The sequence below is a fragment of the Lutra lutra genome, chromosome X (genome assembly GCF_902655055.1).
Source record: "Lutra lutra chromosome X, mLutLut1.2, whole genome shotgun sequence".
Lineage (NCBI taxonomy): Eukaryota > Metazoa > Chordata > Mammalia > Carnivora > Mustelidae > Lutra > Lutra lutra.
The window spans coordinates 57584108-57609035 of NC_062296.1; the positions used below are offsets into that span (position 1 = coordinate 57584108).

General features: G+C 43.5%; 1 protein-coding gene and 1 pseudogene across 5 annotated transcripts in view; both read right to left on the reverse strand.

The window, feature by feature from the left end:
- The window catches only part of ZNF81 (zinc finger protein 81), a 106023-nt gene that overhangs the window by 19296 nt on the left and 61799 nt on the right, over nt 1-24928 (reverse strand). For 4 of the 5 annotated variants that reach the window (XM_047715000.1, XM_047715003.1, XM_047715002.1 and 1 more), the window contains one exon: nt 6206-6332. In XM_047715000.1, coding sequence (XP_047570956.1) covers nt 6206-6332 — 127 coding nt within the window. Of the gene's footprint in view, nt 1-6205; nt 6333-16975; nt 17058-24928 lie in introns of those variants that run through there. The other variant, XM_047715004.1, reaches the window with a different exon arrangement.
- On the reverse strand, nt 7083-8184 carry LOC125092175 (calponin-1-like; annotated as a pseudogene).

The following is a 24928-nucleotide window of genomic DNA, read 5'->3' on the forward strand; positions in this document are numbered from 1 at the left end:
GTGTCCTGGGATCGAGTCCTGGGTCAGGCTCCCTGGTCAGTGGGGAACCTGCTTCTCCCTCTCCCTCTGCTCCGCCCACCCTCTTGCGCACACATGCGCGTGCACACACATGCTCGCTCCCTCTTTCAAATACATAAATCAAATCTTAAAAAAAAAAGAATGAAGTTTTGGGTCACACCACCAGGTAAAGAACCACAATCTGTTGTGTTGGCTGCGGGCAAAGAGAACAAGGAATCATTAGTGCAAGAAGGAATTCTACCTTAAGACTGCAACACAGATATCTTGTCTTGGTTTGCGGTCTACTGGCCTGTCCTGCAGATTTTGAATTTAAGGTTACAGCATCACCTCACTCGAATTTCCAGCTTGTAGGCCTGGCCTTTAAATTTCAAACTTGTCGGTTCCTGTAATCAGGCAAGCCAGTTCCTTAAAACAAATCTCTTCTCTGGAATCTGTGACTGTATTCATTCTGTCTATCTTTCTCTAGGTATGTCTGTATGTATTTATAGTGTGTGTGTGTGTGTGTGTGTACTCTGTATATGTATATACCCATATCATATTGGTTCCATTTCTCTGGAGAACCATAATGCAGATTTTGAGAGTGGTGCTAGAGGAAGAGAATCCTAAGAATGAATTTTCTGAATGGGTTATGGGTTTTCTAGAATTGGTTCCCTACTCTGATCACATTTGAAGGCACTAATGACTCTCTTTCCAGTACTACAGAGCACACTGACAGTCCATGGGATGATGTGGCAAAAGAGATATGCAAAATATCCCCAGTGGATACCTAGATGCTCCTTATCAAATAAATGCTTGTGAGAGGTATGGTTCTTGTGATCTTGTATTTGACACCTTAGAAATTTTTGTCAGACTCACAAGTATAATAAGATTGCCAGATTGCTCCTAATTGTGCTGGACAAAGTAGAGGGGGAAAAGGATGAACTCAGGGATTTGAGTTCCCAGCTCAAGCACTGCATAGATGACCTGAAAATTTCTACGTCTGTCCTGAAAGACACCCCTAACTTCTGTAGCTACAGAACTGATGCTGCTGAAAACGAAACCCAGAGTCTCATCCTGGCAGTGGCCACATTACAACACAAATTGAATTCCCAACCTTATAGGGTGTGGGCTACTAAGGTAAGGGAACTGACTGAAAAGAAATGGGATCCAGAAATTTAGAATGGACATAGATGAGGACACTGAACTTATAAGCTCTGATGCGTATTCTTTTGAGTAGAAGCAGCCCTTCTGCCCTCATCTGAGAAGATTAACCCTACTTTGCCTGAGGACCCTACAACGACCTCCCTTGAGGTACTTGCCTTGAAAGGTACTGCTGATTTCTCTCAAGACCTAGCCCTACCACCCTGATTTGCTTTTAGACCTAGAACTAGACTCAAGTCTCGTCAGGGCCCAAGAGGGGAGGTATAGCATAATCCACGAGGCATAAAAGAACTGCATTATTGGTCCAATTTATACAGACAGAAAACTGGGAAACCTGGGTGCAAATGGATATTTAAGAGTGTGGGATAATGGAAAGGACATAAAGTTGGATCGATCAGGCCAAATGTTTTGGTATGTGCACACTAAGCAGATTGTGAATTTAATGTTGCTGCTTGAGGGGTTAGAGAGGGCTTGAACATTTTGTTTGGTTGGCTGAAACACGGATCAAAATGTGGTTCGTACAAACTGCAACTGAAATGGAGAAGTGTTTTGGAAGAACTCTCTATACTACAGAGAAAGGCATCCAAGGGCTTCGGAGCTTGGCACATTAGACTCCATTTAGCATGTAAGGCATGCTCTCACACACTGGGAGGGTCCAGAGGACATGCCTGGGACACGCAAATTTGTGAGGTTGGGGGGGGGGCAGTATTCTTGAAGAACTCTGTGACTGCCTTTCTCTGCAGGACACAAATTGGGAAACCCCGATGCAATGAGACTAACTGGATTCTGGGGTGACAGGGGCCAAATGGGGGCACTGAATTGCTAAATGCAAGATGGACATGGTTATTACAGTGCACAGCAGGGTTAAAGCAGTAATCAGAACGGTCTGACCTGCAGAGACCCATGGTGTTGGCCAGTTGCTTATGCTGTCCCTAGAAACGAAACAGACGAGCTACTGCATTCTTACTTGATCTGCTTAGAAGAGTTCTAGGGCATCTTACTTGATCTGATTAGAAGAGTTCTAGGGCATCTTACTTGATCTGATTAGAAGAGTTCTAGGGCAAGTGAATGAAGTCTAATGTGAAATGTAAAAAGAATCTCAGCTCCTCAGTCAATTTTCAGGCTTGAGCCAGTTTACAGACCCAGAGCGCTTTGAATGAAGGGGAGCCCGGGTCCCTTGAGGAAGGACCCCGCTACACTGTCAAAATGTATACTGCTAATCTCTCTCTTCCCTAAACAGATTTGCAGCCCTTTGTCAGGGTGACTGTGCAGGGAGGGAAAGGACATAATGAGGCTTTTCCGAGATTACTGGAGACCAGTTCTGAATTGACACAAGTTCCAGGAGACCAAGGATGTCACCGTGGCCCACCAGACGGCATAGGGGCTTATGAGAGTGAAGTCATCAATGGAGTTTCAACTCAGCTCCATCTCACGGGAGGCCCAGCAGGCACCCCAGTCCATCCCGTGGTTATTTCCCAGGTTCAGAATGCAAAATTAGAATACAGATACTCAGCAACCAGCAGAATACCCATACTGGCTCCCTGACCTGTGCAGTGAGGACTATTATGGTGAGAAGGGCCAAGTGAAAGCCACTAGAACTGCCTCTACTAGAAAAAGAGTAAACCCAAAGAAACACTGCATTCCTGTAGGAACTGCAGAGATCAATGCTACCATCAAGAACCTAAAGGATGCAGGGGGAGTGAGTCCCGCCACGTGCCCATTCAACTCGCCTCTCTGGCCTGTGCAGAGGACAAACAGATCTTAGAGAATGACTGTGGACCATCAGGAGCTTAACCAGGTGCTAACTCCAATAGCAGCTGCTGTACCAGATGTGGGTTCATTGCTGAAACCAATTAACACATCCCTTGGTGTCCGGTGAATAGTTATTGATCTGGCAAATGTGTGGGGGTTTTTTGTTTGTTTATTTTTGTTGTTGCATGTTTTTTTTTGCAATACCTGTTATTAAAGGTTACTAGAAGCAGTTTGCTTTCAGTTGGCAAGGCCAACTATATATATATATATATATACACACACACACACACACAGATATAGATAGATACATAGATAGATAGATAGATATAGATATCTATATATATCTTCACCGTCCTACCTCAGAGATATATCAGCCCTCCAGTCCTAATGTCATAATTTATTTATTTATTTATTTATTTATTAAGATTTTATTTATTTATTTGACAGAGAGAGATCACAGTAGACAGAGGCAGGCAGAGAGAGGGAAGCAGGCTCCCTGCTGAGCAGAGAGCCCGATGCGGGACTCGATCCCAGGACCCTGAGATCATGACCTGAGCCGAAGGCAGTGGCTCAACCCACTGAGCCACCCATGCGCCCCCTAATGTCATAATTTAGTCTGTAGGGATTCTGATTGACTTTCCCTCCCACAAGATACCATGTTGGTCCATTACACTGATGACATTATGCTGACTGCACCAGATGAATGAGAAGTAAGAACCACTCTTAACTTACTGGTAAGATAATTTGTATGGCAGAGGGTAGGAAATAAATCTGACCACAATTTAGGGGCCTTCCACCTCAGGGAAATTTCTATGGGTAGAGCAGTATGGACCCAGGGGACCCCTAGAAATTTCTTTTTTTTTAAGATTTTGTCAGAGAGAGAGAGAGGGAGGGAGGGAGGGAGGGAGGGAGCACAAGCTGGGGGGAGCAGCAGGCAGAGGGAGAAGCAGGCTCCCTGCTGAGCAAGGAGCCCAATGTGGGGCTCAATCCCAGGACCCCAGGATCATGATCTGAGCTGAAGGCAGCCGTCTAACCTACTGAGCCACCCAGGCGTCCCCCTACCCTTAGAAATTTCCAAGTGAAGAGTAAGTTTTTGCCTCTGGCTCTTCCTATAAGTAAAAAGAGGGACAATGGCTACTGGGCCTCTGTGGACTTCAGAGGCAATATATTCCACTATCTGCGTGTGTTACTCTGCTCCATTTACCATGTGATCCAAAAAACTGCTAGTTTTGAGCAGCGCCCGGAACAAAAGAAGGCTATGCAACAGGTCCAGAGCGCCATACAAGCTGCTCTCTCACTGGGGCCATAGGATCTGGTGGATCCAGTGGTGCTTGAAATGTCAGTGGCAGTTGGGGATGGAGCCTTGGGTAGGCCCCTAGAGGTGAACCACAGAGCCAACCTTGGGATTTTGGAGCAAAGCCCTATCATCCTCTGAGGATAACTGCTCTCCTGTTGACAAAGAGCTTTTGGCTCGCTACTGGGTCTCAGTTTACTTGCTCGCTGAATTTAAGCTTATTAGTCAGTGGAAGAAAGGAAACTCAGCAAGGACTCCTTCGGTAATGGTCAGCAAACACAGAAGAGCCTGGTGCTGAATCCTCACACCGTGGGGGGACATGAGAACTACAGCAAGCGGTAGAGACCCACTCAGAGGGTGCCCAAGTCCTTCTGATCAGGCCCCAGCTGGTGGATGGTGTGAGGTCAGTAGCAGCTCCTGGAGCACTGAGCCTGAGTCTTTCCAGAGTTGTGCTGCTCTGGCATGCAGGCTGAGATGGGTGACAAGCTTCTTCTAAGGCTAAATAATGGCACAAACTCAATTGTCAACAAATACTGGAAGGGAAGGAACGCTAAAGAGAGCATGATGCTGTTAGCAGGTAAGACTTCAGGTGGGATGTGGCAACTCCACACCCTTGACCTTGACCTTGACCTTGAAGCGGCTCTGCCCCTTCAGGCCTGGAACCAAGTAGGTGGCTTGCCCTGTGGAACTGAGGAGGTGAGGGTCTTTCACATTCCATTTTCCCAGCCTGGGCTCTCTGGGCCTGTGGTGCCAGTAGCAGCCATCCTGGCCTCACAACCATCCTTGGAGTCATTCATTCCTCTTCCAGAAGGCTAACACATGGGCACAGTTGAACAGTTTTATCAGCTTCTCTCCTACCAGCAGAATCCCAGCTACCCCACAGCCTTCCCTCATTGTTTCCTGTCTCTGTCCTCTTCAGTTGAAGCTGATTGACGTAGTTGAAGAAATCCACAAGTCATACAACTGATCTCTTTCACAACTGGTTGTCCACATCTTTGGTTCTTTCCAGAGTCTCATCCCATTTTTTGCATATGGACAGGCTGAGTATTTTCCAAATCTTCAAGCTCTGCTTCTTCTCTTACTAATGATTCCTTTCTAATATCTTTCTTTTCTCCTACATTTTATGGTAAGCAGCAAGGAAAACACAGGCTATGCCTTTAACACTTTTGTTTAGAAACTTCCACAGCTAACTACCCAAGTTTATCACTTACACTTTCTGCTTTTCACCCAACAGAACACAATTCAGTCAGGTTCTCTGCCACTTTGTAACAAGGATCTCCTTTCTTCCAGTTTCTAGTAACACGCTCCTCACTCTAAGACCAAAGCCCCGTTAGCGTCCCTATTTCTACCAGTGAATCTCTTCAAGACAATCTAGGCTTTCTCTGTCAAGCACCTTTCCAGCCTCTACCCACTGTCTGATTCCAAAACCACTTCTGTGTCTTTTTCAGTATTTGCTACGGCAGCATCCCCGCTGCCAAGGACAAAAATCTGTCTTAGTTTCCTAGGGCTGCTTTAACAAAGTGCCACAAGCTGGACAGCTCAAAACAACAGACATGCACTGTATCACAGTTCTGGAGACCAGAAGTCCAAAATCAAGGTGTCAGTAAGGCCAATGCTCTTTTTGAAGGAGAACCTTCGAAACAGGAAGGAACTCTTCCATGCTTCTCTCTCTGACCTCTTGGTGGCCTCGGGCATGTCTCGGCTTACAGATTCATCACTTCAGTGACCTGGCCATCTTCTTTTCCTTCACACTGTCTTTCCTCTGCGTGTGTCTGTCTCTATGTCTAGATTTCCCTTATTTTAAGCATATCAGTCATACTGGATTAGGACCCACCGAAAAGACCCAGTTTGAGCTTGGCTACTTCTGTAAAGACCCCCAATTCTAAAAAAAGATCATATCCCAAGGTGCTTAGTCCTAACAGGCTTTCAACAGTTTCCTTGGAGGAATACAATTTTATGCATAACACGCTCCTTGTAGTTTCTCTGAAGGGCTGTGCTTACCCACTGAGCGCAGGTGGCTGTAATTCTCCAGCGTCACATCCCGGTACAAGCGTCTCTGAGCAGGGTCCAGTTGCTGCCACTCTTCCTTGCTGAAGTCCACAGTCACGTCCTCGAATGACACAGAGACCTGTAACAACACAGTCCCGTTCAGGGCGACAGGGTCAGCAGTGGGTGATAGGATGAGAGGATCATTAAGGAATTATTTTTTAAGGATTTGTTTTTCACCAGAATATGCTATACAGTATGACTATTAAATACCTAGTTATATGTAGTGTTGTGTAGCATACAAATATCTAATCATAAATTTTTGCAATTCATTGTATTCAACATTTAGTCAGTTTGTTTAAAGATCTGATTTATTTATTCATGAGAGAGAGAGGCAGAGGTGGAGGGAGAAGCAGGCTCCCCCGTGGAGCAGGGCTTGATCCCAGGACCCTGGGGTCATGACCTGAACTGAAGGCAGAGGCTTCACTGACCGAGCCACCCAGGCACCCCCAGTCTTTCATTTTTAAAAATAACAATTTTGTACAGGATTTGTCCTTGATCCCATTTTGTTGTTCGTTTTAATGGGAAGTTTGTGTTCTATAATTTTTTTTAATTTTGTTTTACTTTACAGTTATTTATTGTGCTCCAGTGAAAGAGAAAAAGAAAGTGCTTGCATTACAAACACCACGGTCAAGTCCGCATATGCCAGTCGCTGCAAACCAAACCACGTGTGTCTGCCCGGTCTCTGGGCATGCAGTTTGCTTCCACTGTAGGAATGGGGAGGGGGTAGGCCAAGCCTAGGCTCCGGGGGTTTTGCTTGGGGGAGAGAAATTTTTGTCCTGGGGGGCACCCACCTGTAAGGGAGTCAGGAGACAGCTAGGGATAGCTTTGCTCAGCGTGTCCTTTGGATGCTGTTGGGAACACCCAGCTCAATGCTGGATCCTGCAGCACTGAGGAGGAGGGCCCCTTCCCCCACCACAGGCACCTCAGACTGCCCCCCCAATGCTAACCCTGTAAGCAGGTCCAAGGGGGCTAGAGGACACCATGCAGGGTGAGGGGGTTGGTGGGGCCAGCACAACCCTGCCAAGAGCACCAGCCAGCCTCCCTGGAGGGAAGGCAGGGTGAGGGCCCCAGGGCCCCAGGCTGAGTTGTAGCAGTTGTGTGGGTGGTGGTTGTGGGCAGGCTGGCCCAGCTCTGAGTGTTCAAGCGTCAGGCAGTTTTGGGGGTCACAGACCTGGCACAGCGGCCCATACATGGTCATGCCCTGCCGCGAGGCCCCCTTGTTGCCGTCCATCTGCAGGCTGACGTTGAACATGTCACAGTGCTCCATGCCCGGCCCAGGCTTGAGGATCTGTTGCTTGGTCCCTGGTGCAGTTAGCCTGGCTTGGCTGTCTCCCTTGTTGGTGGCCTGGTCTAGGGGCGGGTCCTTGCTCAGCTTGGGGTCATAGAGGTGGTGCCGGGTGCCATAGGCTGTCATACCCTGCTGGCTAGCAAATCTGTTGGTGCCCATCTGTAGCCTGATGATGTTCTCTTAGCTTCTCTGGCTCAAATTTCTGTTCCTGCTTCTCTGCATGCTTCACCCCTAAATTCACCTTATTCCTTTTCGTCTTGGCCATGGCTGGGAGGGTGGACTGCACCTGGGTGTGGTTGGTTTTCTCAAACAAGTCATTGCCTCAAAAATGTCACGGGACTTCACCCCATACTCAGTGATGGCCTTGATGCAGTTGCCAATGTTTTCTAGCTGGTGCCAATTTTGGGTCGACTCATCGAACTTCTTCACGGAGCCTGGCTGGAACTTACTGATGAACTTCCAAAGAATGATGCTATCTTTGAGGCTGTCTGTGAAACTGTTGCTGATGTGGTGCCCTGTCAACCCCTCGATCCATTCTCAAAGTTCCTGCTCCTGCTTGTGGTCGTACTTTTGGGCCAGCTTGTTCTTGACCTCAACAGACAAGCCACAGGAGGGCCCCTGGTTGAAGTGAGCAGAGGACATGCTGGCTGGTGGTGGGCAGTGGTGGTAGTGGTGCTGAGGACCGAGGCAGCAGCTAAGGCTCCATCTGCCTGTGTTCTATAACTTGTAGAAGGAAGCATGCACACTTTTTTTTTAAACTTTACATAGCTCCCTCTACTGTTGTTTTAATTAATTCTTCACAAATAAGGCCATTTTCTCTTCATGCCTTTTTAAAAAAGATTTTATTTATTTATTAGAGTGAGAATAAGAGAGAGAGAGAGAGAATGAGGGGGGAGGGTCAGAGGGAGAAGCAGACGCCCTGCTGAGCAGGGAGCCTATGTGGGACTTGATCCGGGGACTCCAGGATCATGACCTGAGCCAAAGGCAGTTGCTTAACCAACTGAGCCACCCAGGCGCCCTCTCTTCATGCCTTTTTATTGCTCATTTCTAATTTAATTCTGTAATGGTGAGAAAATATACTCTGTATGATTTCAACTTATGGTCTATCTAGGAGAATGGTTCGTGTGTCCCTGGAAAAGAATGTGTATTCAGATGTTGATGGCTGTAGTATTCTATAATATATTAATCAAGTTGGCTGAGTGTTGTTGAAATTTTCTATCACCGTAGTCATTTGTCTTCTACTTGTTCAACCAATTATTTGTCAACTTTCTAGTAAAAATTGGCATGGAAATTTTAAAGTTTATGTGGCTATGCAAAGGACCTAGAATAGCCAAAGCAAGGACTACATAATGATAAGTCTTATTATAAAGCTATGATACTTCACACAATGTGGTACTGATGTAAGTACAGACAGATTTATCAATGGAGCAGAACAGAGAGTCCAGAAATAGGACACACCTATGGACAACTGTTTTTTCACAAAGGTACCAAAGTACTTCAATAGGGAAAAGGAAAGTCTTTTCAAAAAATTGTGCTGGAACAATGGATAAAAGTTTTAGAGAAAAAAAAAAAAACCTTGACCCACTCCTTACACCACATACAAAAATTAACAATAATTAAGTTCCAGGACGACTGAATTAAATTTTATCAGACCAACTTTCACATAGGTAACAACTATACTCTGAGCAAAATATTAAAAAAAACAATCTGGAGGTACTGAAAAGTAACAAAAATCAGGTATTTACTGGAAGAGAACTGACAATTAGAAGAAGGGATGGCACTGGTTGGGTTTACCACGTTTACAGCCTTTAGCTTGTCAACAGGCCTAGTCAATGCCATGCAGAGTAACTACAATTCCACTGGAAAAACTTCAGTCTTATTGAACTTGAAGAATCAAAGGAGAGTTTTGCAGTCATCATGACCACCAGAAAGACAAGGGAGAATTCAGACAGAAAAGGGTGCCTGAGATCTATGTGTTAACTCTTCTTAATTTCTGGTCGAGTAAATAAATTTAACTAAAATTTGAGTTACCATACACCACAGAGGAGACCATTGCCAACTGGAGTCCAGCCAAATTAAGTGCTTACTAAACCAAATGAAACAAACAAACAAAAAAATCAGCAATCTTCAGGGGAACTAAACAGAATTCAAAAGGTCTACAGTATGATTCAAAACACACAAGATACAGTTGAAAATAATCAACATAGAAACAGAAAGGTCCCAAGAGAAATAAAAGAGGTTCAAGAGGAAATGCAATCAGAGACTGACCCTGAACTGATTCAAATGCTGGAATTAGTGGTAAAGGATTTTAAACCAGGTATCTATAAGTATGCTTATGAGCATAAAGAAAAATACATTCACAGTGAAAGAATAATAGGATAGTTCAACTGAGAAGCACTATAAAAATAACCAACTAGACTACTATGAACAATTATATGCAAACAAACTGGACAACCTAGAAGAAATGGATAAATTCCTAGAAACACACAACCTATCAAGATTGAATCATGAAAAAATAGAAAATCTAAACAGACTGAATACTAACAAGGAGACTGAATCAGTAATCAAAAACCTCCTAACAAAGAAAAGTCCAGAATCAAATAGCTTCACTAAGAATCCCACTGAACATTCAAAAAAGAATACCAATCTTTCTCAAACTCTTCCAAAAAAACAGAAGAGAAATTCATCTAAGGAGGCCAAACTTACCCTGAAACCAAAGCCAAACAAGGGCACAAGACAAGAAAATTACAGCTTAATATCCCTGAAGAATACAGATGCAAAAATCCTCAAAAAATGTTACCAAAATGAATTCAACAACACATTAAAAGAATCATACAAAATGGCCAAATGGGACTTATTCCAGTGATAAGGATGGCTCAACATCTACAAATCAATCAATGTGACATACCACATTAATAAAATAAGGATAAAATCATACAATCATCTCAACAGATGCAGAAAAAACAATTAACAAAGTTCAATATCCATTTATGATAAAAAAAAAACTCTCAACAAAACAGGTACAGAGAGAAGGTATCTCAACACAATAAAAACCACATATGACAAGCCCACAACTAACATCATAATCAACAGTGGAAAGTTGAAAGCTTTGCTAAGATCAGAAACAAGACAAAGATGCCCACTCTTGCCACTTTAATTCAAGAGTACTGGAAGTCCTAGCCAAAGCAATTAGAAAAGAAAAAGGAATAAAAGGCATCCAAATCAAAAAGGAAGATGGAAAACTGTCACTATTTGTAGATGACATCTTATTATACATAGAAAACACTAAAGACTCCACCAAAAAATCTGTTAGAACTAAAAAATGAATCAATAAAGTGGCAGGACACAAAAATCAATATACGAAAATCTGTTGTGTTTCTGTACACTAATAATGAATTACCAGAAAAAGAAATTAAGAAAATGACCCCATTTATAACTGCATCAAGAAAAATACCTATGTTAAAAAAAGAAAAAGAAAAAAAAAAGAAAAAAAAAGAAAAATACCTAGGAATAAATTACCCAAGGAGGTTAAATGACTATACACTGAAAATTTTAACACACTGATGAAAGAAACTAAATAAGACAAGTAAATAGAAAGATATTCTGTGCTTATGGATAGGAAGAATTAATATTATTAAAATATTACCAATTTACCAAATATATTTACCAAATATATTGCAGATTCACTGCAATCCCTGTCAAAATTCCAATGGCATTTTTCAGAGAAATTAGAACAAACCTAAAGTATTTATGGAACCAGAGATGACCCTAAAACAGCCAAAGCAATCTTCAGAAAGAACAAAGCTGGAGGTACACAACCCAGATTTCAAACTATATTACAAAGTTATAACAATCAAAACAGTATGTTATAGCATAAAAACAGATACTTTAGAGCAGAGCCCAGAAATTAACCCACCATAGATGGTCAGTTAATTTACAACAAAAGGGACAAAAAATACAGTGGAGAAAGGATAGTCTCTTCAATAAATGGTGTTGGAAAAACTGGACAACTACATGCAAAACAATGAAACTGGACCACCTTCTGACACCATACACAAAAATAAATCCAAAATGGACTAAAGACTTAAATGTGAGACCTGCCACCATAAAGCTCTTAGAAGAAAACATAGCCAGTAATCTCACTGACATCAGTCTTAGCAACATTTTTTGTAGATACATTACCTCAGGCAAGGGAAACAAAAGCAAACATAAACTACTGGGACCACACCAAAATAAAAAGCCTTTGCACAGCAAAGAAAACCATCAACAAAACAAAAAGGCAACCTAGTGAATAGTAGAAGATATTTGCAAATGATATATCTAATAAGAGGTTAATATCCAAAATACAAAAAGAATGTATAAAACTCAGTTTTAACGCCCCCCCAAATAATCTGATTTAACAACAGGCAGAAGACCTGAACAGAAATTTTTCCATAAAAGACATACATAAAAAGATGCTCCATTGTCAGGTTACCTTGCATTTTTGTATATTTTATAACATAAGTAAATTTTCATGAAGTAATATGTAATAGATGAATAAAATAATAAATTATATATATTGGGGAAAAAAAGATGCTCAACATCAGTGATCATCAGGGAAATGCAAAGCAAAACCACAATGAGATATTACCTTAATACCTATCAGAATGGCTAGAATCTAAAAGAAATAACAACTGTTGGAGAGGATGTGGAGAAACAAGAACCCTTGTGTACTGTTGGTGGGAATGGAAATTAGTGCAGCCACTGGGGAAAACAGTGTGGAGGTTCCTCAAAAAATTAAAAATAAAATATCATATGATGCAGAAATGCCACTATTGGATATTTACCCAAAGAAAAGGAAATCACTAATTCAAAAAGATACATGCACCCCTATGTTAACTGCAGCGTTATTTACAATAGCCAAGATATGGAAGCAACCTAAGTGTCCACTGATAGGTGAATGGGTAAAGAAAATGTGGTATATGGGCACCTGGCTGGCTCAGTTGTTAAGCGTCTGCCTTCAGCTCAGGTCATGATCCCAAGGTCCTGGGACTGAGTTCTGTATTGGGCTTCTTGCTCAGCGGGGAGCCTGCTTCTCCCTCTAACTTTCCTCCTTGTGTGTGATCTCTCTCTCTCTCTCTCAAATAAATAAAAATAAAATCTTAAAAAAAGAAGATGTGGTATATAAAATGAAATATTACTCAGCCACAAGAAAGAATGAGATCTTGCCATTTGTGACAACATGGGTGGGCCTAGAAGGTACTATCCTAAGTAAAATAAGTCAGACAGAGAAAACAAATGCCTTGACTTCACTTATATGTGGAATCTATAAAACAAAAGAAATGAACAAACAAATGAAAAAACAGATTCTTAAATACAGAGAACAAACTGGTGGTTGCCAGAAGGGAGATGACAGGGGAGATGGGTGAAATAAAGGGGATTAAGAGGTACAAACTTACAGTTATAAAATAAGTAAGTCATGAGATGAAAAGTACAGCAAAGGAAATAGTCAATGATACTGTAATAACGTACGGTGACTACACTTACTATAGTGAGCACTGACTAATGTATAGAATTGTTGAATTAAGATGCTGTATACCCAAAACTAACACGACATTTTTTAAAAAGATTTTTTACTTATTTATTTGACAGAGAGAGAGATCACAAGTAAGCAGAGAGTCAGGCAGAGGGAGAGGGGGAAGCAGGCTCCCTGCTGAGCAGAGAGCCCGATGTGGGGCTCGATCCCAGGACCCTGGGATCATGACCTGAGCCAAAGGCAGAGGCTTAACCCACTGAGCCATCCAGGCACCCCCTAACATGACATTTTATGTTAGTTATATTTCAATTTTATTTTCTTTCCTTCTTTATTTTAAATATTTTATTTATTTATTTATTTGAGAAAGAGAAAGTAGAGTGAGAAAGGGAGAATGAGTTGGAGGTGAGGGGTAGAGGAAGAGGGACAAGCAGACTCCCTGCTGAGCCGGGAGCTTGACGTGGAGCTTGATCGCAGGACCCTGGGATCATGACCTAAGCCAAAGGCAGAAGCTTTAACCCACTGGGCCACCCAGGTGCCCGGCAGTTATATTTCAATTAAAAAAAAAAAAAAAAAAACCCTAAAACTCAAAGTGCCCTAGAAGAAAACATAAGAGAATATCTTTGCAACACTGGGTCCAACAAGGATTTCTTGACATAGCACAAAAAAAACCCATAAAGATAAAAGAACATTTTGATAAATGAGACCTCATCAAAATTAAAACTTCTGCGCATAAAAAGATGCCATTAAGAAAATGAAAAATCAAGACATAGCCTGGGAAAAAATATCTGCAATACATATACAAAACACCTGTAGTGAGAATGTAGAAAGAACGCCTACAAAATAATAACTAAGAGACACATTATGCAACTTTTTTAAATGGGCAAATTCCTTGAACAGACACCAAAAAAGATCTCCAAATGGCCAATAAAGCACATGAAAAGATGTTCAACAGCTTTATCCATGAAAACCAAACACTAGAAACATTCAAAATGTTCATCAGCAGGTGTATAGAGATTGTGCTATATTCATACAACAGAATACCCAGCCATAGCAAGGAAAGATCTGGACAGACACAACCTGAATGACTCTCCAAAATATTTTGTTCATTTAGAAACAGAAGCCAAGGGGCGCCTGGGTGGCTCAGTGGGTTAAGCCGCTGCCTTCGGCTCAGGTCATGATCTCAGGGTCCTGGGATCGAGCCCCGCATCGGGCTCTCTGCTCAGCAGGGAGCCTGCTTCCTCCTCTCTCTCTGCCTGCCTCTCTGCCTGCTTGTGATCTCTCTCTGTCAAATAAATAAATAAAATCTTAAAAAAAAAAAAAAAGAAAGAAAGAAACAGAAGCCAAACACAGACCAAATGATTCTGTTTATATGAGACTCAAGAACAAGCCTGGGACGCCTGGGTGGCTCAGTGGGTTAAGCGACTGCCTTCAGCTCAGGTCATGATCCCAGAGTCCTGGGATCGAGCCCCGAATCAGGCTCCGCTCAGTAGAGAGCCTGCTTCTCCCTCTCTCTCTGCCTGCCTGTCTGCCTACTTGTGATTTCTCTCTCTGTCAAATAAATAAATAAAATCTTAAAAAAAAAAAAAGAACAAACAGAGCTAATATATAGGGATTAGAAATCTTAAAAAATGGTTGCCTCAGGGGTGGGATACTGACTGGTCAGAAGGGTGATGGACCTGCTCTGTACTTTGGTTTGAGTGGTGGTTACTTGGATATATTTGTCAAAACTCATCAAACTATACATAATTCAATGTCTTTCAAATATAGCTCAGTTTCAAAAGACACAGAAAACAAAAGCGTATGTTAGAAATATACTTAAGGTACACTGTGGGCCCCAAAGGGAAAGTAGTTCTACTGGGTGTGTAGGGTTAGGGTCTTTAGAGTTGGTACAGTTTAAATAGGATCTTGGAGGGGAAAAGTAAGTATAACGGAGATAAACAGGGGAAAATACTTTCTAGAAAAGATAAAGAGAAAGGTATGGAGAAAGGAAAATACATGATAATTAAGGAAAGAATGAACAGCTCTGTAAAAAGGAGAGAAGACAATCAAGTATGTTAGGCAGGTGATTATAAGAAAAAAAAAATCCAAGGAAGTATGCTAGAGTCTGATCATGAAAATAGTGTAAATCCTTCCATGATACAGTTGTACCTTGTTTTATCGGGGTTCACTTTATTGCATTTTGCTGATATTGCGTTTTTTACAAATGGAAGGTTTGTTGCAACCCTGCCTTGAGCAAATCAGACCCATTAATAACCCCACAGCAGCCTCCAAGTGTTTAAGTGAAAGGAAAAGTCACATGTCTCTCACTTTAGACTGAAAGCTAGAAATGATTAACCTTAGTGACGAAACCCTATCAAAAATGGGATAAACCAAAAAGCTAGGCCTCTTGCCCCAGGTAGCCAAATTGTGAACACCAAGAAAAGTTCTTGAAAGAAACTGAAAGTGCTCCTTCGATGAACACAGGAATGATAAGCAAATAAAACAACCTTCTTGCTGATCTGGACAAAGCTGTAGTGGTCTGGGAAGGAAGACCAAATCGGTAGACACGTTCCCCTAAGCCAAAGCCTCATCCAGAGCAAGGCCCTAACTCTCTTCAATTCCGTGAAAGCTGACAGAGGTGAGGAAGCTACAGAAGAAAAGTTGGAAGCGAGGAGAGGTTGGTTCATGAAGTGTAAGAAAAGAAGCTGTCTCCTTAACATAAAAGTGCCCGGGGAATCAGCCAAGTCCTGATGGAGAAACTGCAGCAAGGTATCCCGAAGATCTAGCTAAGATCCTTCATGAAAATGGCTACATTAGCAAACATATTTTAACGTCAATGAAAGAGCATTCTGTTGAAAGAAGATGCCAGCTGGGACTTTCAGAGCAAGAGGGAAGTCCATGCCTGGCTTCAAAGCTTGAGACTAGATTCACTCTCTTGTTAGGGGCTAATGCGGCTGGTAACTTTAGGTGGAAGCTGGTGCTCATTTACCATTCTGAAAATCCTAGGATTCTTTTTTTTTTTTTTTTTTAAAGATTTTATTTATTTATTTGACAGAGAGAGATCACAAGTAGACAGAGAGGCAGGCAGAGAGAGGGAGAGAGAGAGAGAGAGGGAAGCAGGCTCCCTGCTGAGCAGAGAGCCCGATGCGGGACTCGATCCCAGGACCCTGAGACCATGACCTGAGCCGAAGGCAGCGGCTCAACCCACTGAGCCACCCAGGCGCCCAAATCCTAGGATTCTTAAGAATGATGCTAAATTGGGGCATCTGGGTGGCTCAGCTGGTTAAGTGTCTGCCTTGGGCTCAGGTCATGATCCCAGGGTCCTGGGATCCAGCCCTGAGGTGGACTCCCTGCTCAGCAGGAAGCCTGCTTCTCCCTCTGCCTTTCCCCCTGCCTGTGTTCTCTCTCTCTCTGTCTCTCTCTCTGTCAAATAAATAAATAAGATCTTTAAAAATACAAGAATGATGCTGAATCAACTCCGCCAGTGCTCTGTAAATGGAACAACAAAGCCCGGATGACAGCGTCTCTGTTTACAACATGGTTTACTGAATATCCTAAGCCCACTGTTGAGACCCGCTGTTCAGAAACAAAGATTCCTTTCAAAATACTCACTGACAATGCACCTGGTCACCCAAGAGCTCTGCTGGAGATGGACACGGAGAATAATGCTGGTCTCATGCCCGCTAACACAACATGCATTCTGCAGCCCATGGGTCAAGGAGTAATTTTAACTTTCAAGCCCGACTATTTAAGAAACCCACTTTGTAAAACTATCGCTGCCGTAGATGGTGATTCCTCTGATGGATCTGGGCAAAGAACACTGAAAACCTTCTGGAAAGGATTCACTGTTCTAGATGCCACTAAGAACATTCGGGATTCATGGGAAGAGGTCAAAATATCAACATGAACAGGAGTTTAGAAAACACTGATTCCAACCTACCCTCATGGATGCATTGGAGGGGCTCAAGACTTCAGTGGAGGAAGTAACTGCAGATGTGGTGGAAACAGCAAGAGAACCAGAACGAGAAGTGGAGCCTGAAGATGTCAGAGAATTGCAGTCTAATGATGAAACTTTAATGGATGAGGAGTTGCTTCTTATGCATAAGCAAAGAAAATGGCTTTCTCTTTTTTTTTTTTTTAAAGTAAGCTCTACACCCAACGTTGGGCTAGAACTCATGACCTCAAGATAAAGAGTCACATGCTTTACTGATTGAGCCAGCCAGGTGCCCAGCAAGTGGCTTCTTGAGATAGAATCTATTCCTGATGAAGATGCTATGAGGATCATTGAAATGACCACAAAGAGTTCAAAATAGGACATAAATTTGGTGGCTAGAGCAGTGGCAAGGTTTGAGAGGATGGACTCCAGTTTTAAAAGAAATTCTACTCTGGGTAAAATGCTATCAAACAACATCACATGCTACAGAGAAATCATTTGTGAAAGGAAGAGTCAATCGATGTAGCAAGCTTCACTGTTGTATTTTTTTTAAAGATTTTTATTTATTTATTTGACAGACAGAGATTACAAATAGGCAGAGAGGCAGGCAGAGAGAGAGAGAGGAGGAAGCAGGCTCCCTGCTGAGCAGAGAGCCCGATGCGGGGCTCAATCCCAGGACCCTGGGATCATGACCTGAGCTGAAGGCAGAGGCTTAATCCACTGAGCCACCCAGGCGCCCTGTGTCTTTTCTTTTCTTTTTTTAAAGATTTCACTTATTTATTTGAGAGAGAGAGAGAGCGAGAGTGAGCCACATGAGCTGGGGGGAGGGGCAGAGGAAGAAGCAGGCTCCCTGCTAAGCAAGAAGCCCGATGTGGGACTTGATCCCAGAACCCTGGGATCATGATCTGAGCTGAAGGCAGACGTTTAACCAACTGAGCCACCCAGGCAGCCCCCCACCCCCCAAACTGTCTTTTCAAGCATGCTTGAAAACAGCCTTAAAGATAGAGTAGTAAGGCAGTAAGGCAGCAAACAGCGTTAAAAGATAGAGTTCCCCAACTCCAGAGCAAGGGATAGGTTATATAAATTATACTCAAGGTAATTTTGGGCACCTGGGTGGCTCAACAGGCAGGCTCAGCCTCTCCCTCTGCCACCCCCCACTTGGGCTCTCTCTCCCTCTCTCTGTCAAATAACTCAATAAAGTCTTTTTTTAAAAAAAAGACAATTTCTCCCTCCAGGCAAAGATCAGGCAGGCTTACTGCTCATGATGAAAGATTTGGGGTCCACAGGCTTGGGGGTTCCTCCCCTACAATGGAATCCACAGCATGTGCAAGTATCATCCAGCTGTCCTTGTGGCACCCTGTGAGAACTGGGGCCTAGAGAAGGGGTAGTGGCACTTAGAGAAGGGCACACCAGCGCCCACGACTGACCTGAGTATTCAAGTCCTTTGTCTCTGACTCAGCAGGCTCATGTCTTCTGCCAGCCGCCACGAAACTGTGGCAGGCTGTTAGCTTGCAAATGGGATAAAATTTCAGGCCCTTCATAGTTCTTGGAAGTTTGTGTGATTAGGAATGGTCGCACGCAGAGATGTGGCTTTTTGGAAAAGGAAGAATGAGGGCCTCACAGGCCTCTCCAGTAGGCAGAATGGATGACCCTACCACTACCACCACCACAAAGATGTTCCCATCCTAATCCCTGGGACCTGCAATGAATATATTGACCTTATGAAGGCTCCCCTGTCACATTAAACTTATATTAAGTAAATATGTATGCTATTGTCTTATTAATCTGTCTTTGTCAGTTTTCATTTTCAGAACCAGCTGGGGAACCTAAGAAAGTCAAGGAAAACTTTCTCCTCCCTTATGCGACCATGAAAATGGGCCGTGAGCGCCCCCCCAATTAAAGTGAATATCCTAAAAAGAAAAAGGTGACACTGTCCTCGGAAAGCCCGAGTTAGCCAATGGGCTCAGCTAGAAAGCCACGTGGCTGTGGGATTGAGACAGCCCCGAAGTTGAAACACAAGGACCCAGCCACCTGACACAGAGCTCTGTGCATCCTGGAAACATGAGATGTTCATTGGGTAGGCCCTGAGTAGCCGCTCCATGATTCAAATCCAAAAGTAAATGTAAAGACTTCCTGGCTGGCATGGATCCGCCCCTCCCACCCCATGCCTCATCCCTTCCTCTCTTTCTACCCTGAGATCAGTTGCTTTGAAGAAATGATTAGGGGTGGGACAGAGGCTCCCTGTTCCCAAGAGGGGCGGACCAAGGGCCATACACACCCTCCTGAGTACTCTGGAGAACTTCAGGGATGGGAGCGCTCAGATTTTTAAGGCTTTGTTGGAGACAGGTACCGGGACCATCCTATCTGATCTCGAGGGGCCAAGGGAACACCCAGATTAACAGATGGAGTTTTGGCATGGGTTGGCGAGGAAAGGAAGGGAAAGTGACGGGGGTGAGGGGGGGCTTTGGGCCAATTCAATGCAGTTATTGTGGCTTCCATGGCTAAATGCATCACCAGTACAATGTTTCATGGGCTTGTTCTGTGAATGTTCATAAAGTCCAAACGGGGTCCTCCCATTCAGGGACTGCCCTAGGCAAAGATATGGTGGTGAGACATGCAAATTGCTCCCCAATTTGCTCCCCAAATCCTCTCCCAGCTGGGCCAAGAGAAATAGCAGAGAATTGCTGGAGGACAAAGGGGAGTCACTGCCTTACGTTTTTCTGTCCCATTGGCATTGGAAGATGCTCTTCCATGGGTCTCTTGTGCTCTGCTGGGTAGGACAAGAAAGCAAGGCTCTAAACGCTTGTTCCCTGGCATTTCTCAGGTTCATGTGTGAGGCAAGCAACTTTGAGGCTAGCTTCCAGGTTGCTAGTAAGCAGATTGCCCAGGCTCTGTCATGCAGGCACAGGCAGCTGTCAAGGACACCCTGAGCTGCCCCTGGGAGAACTGTGGCTTGGGTAAGGTTAAACACAAGGAAACACAAGGAAAAATGCCCCACATCACTTGCCATCAGGAAAATATGAATCAAAACCACAATGAGATACCACCTTACACCAGTTAGAATGGTTAAAATTAACAACACAAGAAACAACAGATTTTGGTGAGGATGCAGAGGAAGGGGAACCCTCCTCTGCATTGTGTGAATGCAAGCTGGTGCAGCCACTTTGGAAAACAGCATGGAGGTTCCTCAAGATGTTAAAAATAGAGCTAACCTACAACCCAGCAATCGCACTACTGGGTATTTACCCCTAAGATACAGAAGTAGTGAGAATAAGGGGCATGTGCACCCAAATGTTAATAGCATCAATGTCCACAATAGCCAAACTATGGAAAGAGCCTAGATGTTCATCAACAGATGAATGGATAAAGAAAATGTGGTACACACACACACACACACATACATACACACAATGGAATACTATGCAGCCATCAAAAATGAAATCTTGACATTTGCAACAACGTGGAGGCTATTATGCTAAGCGAAATAAGTCAATCAGAGAAAGACAATCATCATATGATCCCACTGATATGAGGAATTTGAGAAATAAAACAGAGGATCATAGGGGAAGGGAGGGAAAAACAAAACAACATGAAACCAGAGAGGGAGACATATAATAAGAGACTCAATCTCAGGAAACAAACTGAGGGTTACTGGAGTGGAGAGGAGAAGAAGGGATGGGGTCGCTGGGTGATGGACACTGGGGAGGGTATGTGCTATGGTGAGTGCTGTGAACTGTTAAGACTGATGAATCACAGGGGCACCTGGGTAGCTCAGTGGGTTAAAGCCTCTGCCTTCGGCTCAGGTCATGATCCCAGGGTCCTGGGATCGAGCCCCACATCGGGCTCTCTGCTCAGCAGATAGCCCGCTTCCTCCTCTCTCTCTGCCTCTTTGCCTACTTGTGACCTTTGTCTGTTGAATAAATAAATAAAATCTTTAAAAAAAAAGACTCATGAATCACTGACCTGTACCCCTGAAACAAATAATACACATACGTTAATAAAAAATAAAAATAATAAAGTATACAAAAAAATAAAATAAAATCAGAGAATAACAACAACAAAAAATGTGGCCCAGATACACAATGGAATGTTACGCTGCCCTCAGAAATGATGAATACCTACTAGTCACATCCACATGCATGTAACTGGAGGGAATTATGCTGAGCGAAATAAGTCCAGCAGAGAAAGACAATTATCATATGGTTTCACTTATATGTGGAACATAAGGAATACCGAAAAGGACCACAGGGGAAGGGAGAGAAAATTGGACGGGAAGGAATTAGAGAGGGAGACAAACAATGAGGGACTCTTGACTCCGGGGAAACACACTGAGGGTCACAGAAAGGGAAGCGGGTGGGGGGATGGGGTAATCGGGTGACGAGCATTAAGGAGGGCATGTGATGTGATGGGCACTGGGTGTTATATGCAACTGATGAATCATCAAACACTACATCTGAAACTAATGATGTAGTCTATGTTGGCTAACTGAATTTAAATTAAAAAATAAAAAATAAAAACAAGAAATTTCCCTGTAGCCAAAATGGAGACCCTTCTCCTTTCCCTTAGAGCATTTCCTTAAGAAAAGGGATACTTGTAAATCCTTCCTCTGCCCCTTGGATATATATGTAAATCTTTAAAAAGGTTAAATAAGACTTTTGTTAGTATTACAACCCAGGAATGTTTTGTTTAGGGGCCTGGAAGCCATTTGAAATGGAAACCTCAAGGAAGATAGCCTTCCTAACCGCCCCCCACCCAAGCTGTACTATCATCGGCTTATCACTGAGCCAGGGAAATCTGATTTTGCCTTTTATTTTTATTTTATTTTTTGAGAGAGAGAGAGAGAGAATGAGAAAGAGAGAGCATGAGAGGGGGAGGGTCAGAGGGAGAAGCAGACTCCCCACTGAGCAGGGATCGAACCCGGGACTCCAGGATCATGACCTGAGCTGAAGGTAGTCACTTAACCAACTGAGGCAGCCAGGTGCCCTGATTTTGCCTTTAAGCCATTAACTTAGCAATTAACTAGCACAAATGGCTCCTCCAGTTACCAGGTGAATTTAGGATGAACTATGCAAGAATGTATAGTAAATGGTGCTGTCAGGTCCTCTCTCCCAGACTAGTTACCATGCAGATAATGGACTATATCTGCTCAGCACAAAAGAGGGTGAGAGTTCTGTCTACCTTTGCGATCTCTTTAGCGGATTACCCATAATGCAAATCACAGTCTGGTTTAATACTCAGAAACAAAATTCTTTTCCTTCTTTCTTTTTTTTTTACATTTGTAGAAATAATTTCTTAGATTGCCAGGAGGTTTTATTTTTAATTTTCCCCAACAATCTGCTGATAAGGATGGGATAGCCTCAAAGTTCCTAAACCGAAGGGCGCCTGGGTGGCTGAGTCAGTTAAGCGTCTGACTCTTGGTTTCAGCTCTCAGGTCATGATCTCGGGGGTCTTGAGATCAAACCCCGTGTCAGGTTCCGTGCTCAGCACGGAATTTGCTTGAGATTTTTCCCCCTCCCTCCCCTTCTTCCTCTGTTTCTACCTGTACCACCCCAGCCTCCCCTCTCTCTCTCTCAAAAAAAAGAAAAAAATTCCTGAACTTAACAGAGCTGAAGGTGAATTATAAAATACCTCCCTTCTAGCTCTGTGTAATTTTCAAATACCAGCTGGACAAGTCATGCTCTTCAATTTAGATTTTATCCTTGAGTATGTATAATACAGGACCTAAAATCCATCAGTATCACCACTAGTTTTGATGGTAGAAAAATATGGTTAGCCGGGAATGTTGCCTGCAGGTCTTTCTCTTAAAGAGCTAACATATCTCTATATAACATTTGGAATGGAATCTATTTGGAATGAGAAGCCAGTATTACAGTGGCCGGAGGACAAGGACTTTGGTTTGAGTGAATTGACTTATCAGTGGTGGTTTTTAGAAGAACCTCATCTTCAGCCACTGAATTACTTGTGTTCCTGGGATGAATCTCACTCCAGGGAAAAAGGTAAAAATTATTTGAAAAGACTGAGCAAAACTGAAGAAGAAATGAAAGAATTAAAGCCACGTTTTCTTTACCAAACTCTCCTCCTTTCTCTGCCTTCCCCTAGATATCTTTATCCCTTCCTGTCTCAAACTAAGTCCTTGTAAGAGGGAAGCTATGATCTTTGAGATGGGCAGTTCTGTTAATTAGCAGATTGCCCTACAAAGAAGGACAAGGGCACAACTTTTCGAGCCAGTAATGAATTAAGTGCTCTGTTGTAGTGATGAGGTCTGTGCACCTCACACCCTAGCTTGGATTCGATTTCAGGCTTCAGCTAGCCTCCACCTCAAGAGTCCTTCTTATCCACATACCCTGTGGCTAGGAAAACAGAGATGGTAAAACAACACCGGTCAGGGAATAATTGGGAACTTCGATAAAAGGCTGTGTCCTCCTAAGACGGCAACAGGATAGAGAGTAGCAAGGGCAGTCGCTTGCAAAAGACAAACCAAGAAGGGACTAGGCTGAAAATACCAACACAGGGATACCAAATCCCCTATACGTGATACCAGATTGTCATGTAAGTCTATGTTTTTCCTGATTCGCTGAGAAGACAGACAGCCCTTCCTAACCACATCATGTCGATGTCATGAAGAAGCTCCCTGGGCTCCCCAGAAGGGACTTGGAAGAGGAAGAATGCCCTTTTACTCTGCCAACGTTAATCATCAAAGGCCTTCTTTTCCTGTGCCCAGGGAAGACCCACCGAAGTTCACACAAGTGCTTGCCAGGGTTTTTGGAGCTTACAACCCCGCACGTGGGGATGTTCACCGGCTGCTGCACAGAATTCTGCAGCCAGAGGGCTTTTGACTGTTTGGCGGAACAAGCCCGTCAGGACTTGAAGATGACCCACTGCATCAGGGGTTATCATGGCCAAAAGACTCCAACCATCTACTGTACCCCCCCCCAACAATCCCGGAAAAACAAAGGGCTTGGGGCGCCTGGGTGGCTCAGTTGGTTAAGCGTCTGCCTTCAGCTCAGGTCACGATCTCAGGGTCCTGGGATCGAGCTCCGCATTGGGTTCCCTGCTCAGCAGAGAGTCTGCTTCTCCCTTTGCCCCTTCCCGCCTGCTCGTGCTTTCTGTGTCTCTCAAATAAATAAAATCTAAAACAAAAACAAAAACAAAAAAAAACCTAAGGGCTTTGGGGACCCACTGAAAGAGGCTGCAAATGGCCATGACTGAATCCTTCCTAGCTATAAGCGAGTTGAGAGAAATGACAGCAGTGTACCCAGAATAGGAGTGAGTTTCCTGTTGCTCTCCATCCACAGTTTGTTGAGGTTTTCTCACAAGATACTGTGAGGGATCCAGGGGCAGACCAAAGTCACCTGCTGGTATGACCCACTTCAGTCCCTGCCTAGGATGGCTACTGCTCAAGTCCTAGCAGTAGCTGCTAAGTCTGGAGATGATCTAGAGAAAGACCATGAAGAAGAGGAACAACTAAAAACCACTGTTAACTGCTTGGTCACAAGTATTTTCTAAGGGAATATCCCTACTCTGGACAATAGGAAGGGAGCCAAGGCAGGTGAAAACTGTATGTCATTGTTGCAAGAAGCCAAGCCATTAGAAGAATGTTTATAGAAAGAGGCTCCAAGAGGACAGACATAAGAACAAGGAACAAGGGAATCAGGAGCCCTGGTGAAAACCCTCAGTCAGGGAATAATAGGCAAATGGCTCAAAACTGACTAGTCAAGGAAGCCTTGGAGGTGGGAACCTGTGAACCATAAGTTCAATAACTTTCCCTCAGGCTAAACGATGCATGCCTTTTCTGGTAAATACTGATGCTACTTATTCTGCAATTCCTTCAGAAATGTGTCGCTTGCATCTAGTGGTAGGTCTACCCCAGTTGTTGACATTTCAGGGCAGCCTTCTACGTGTTCCTTTTTTTCCATGATCTCTTTACAGATGGGTCATCTGATGAAGAACATGCCTTCT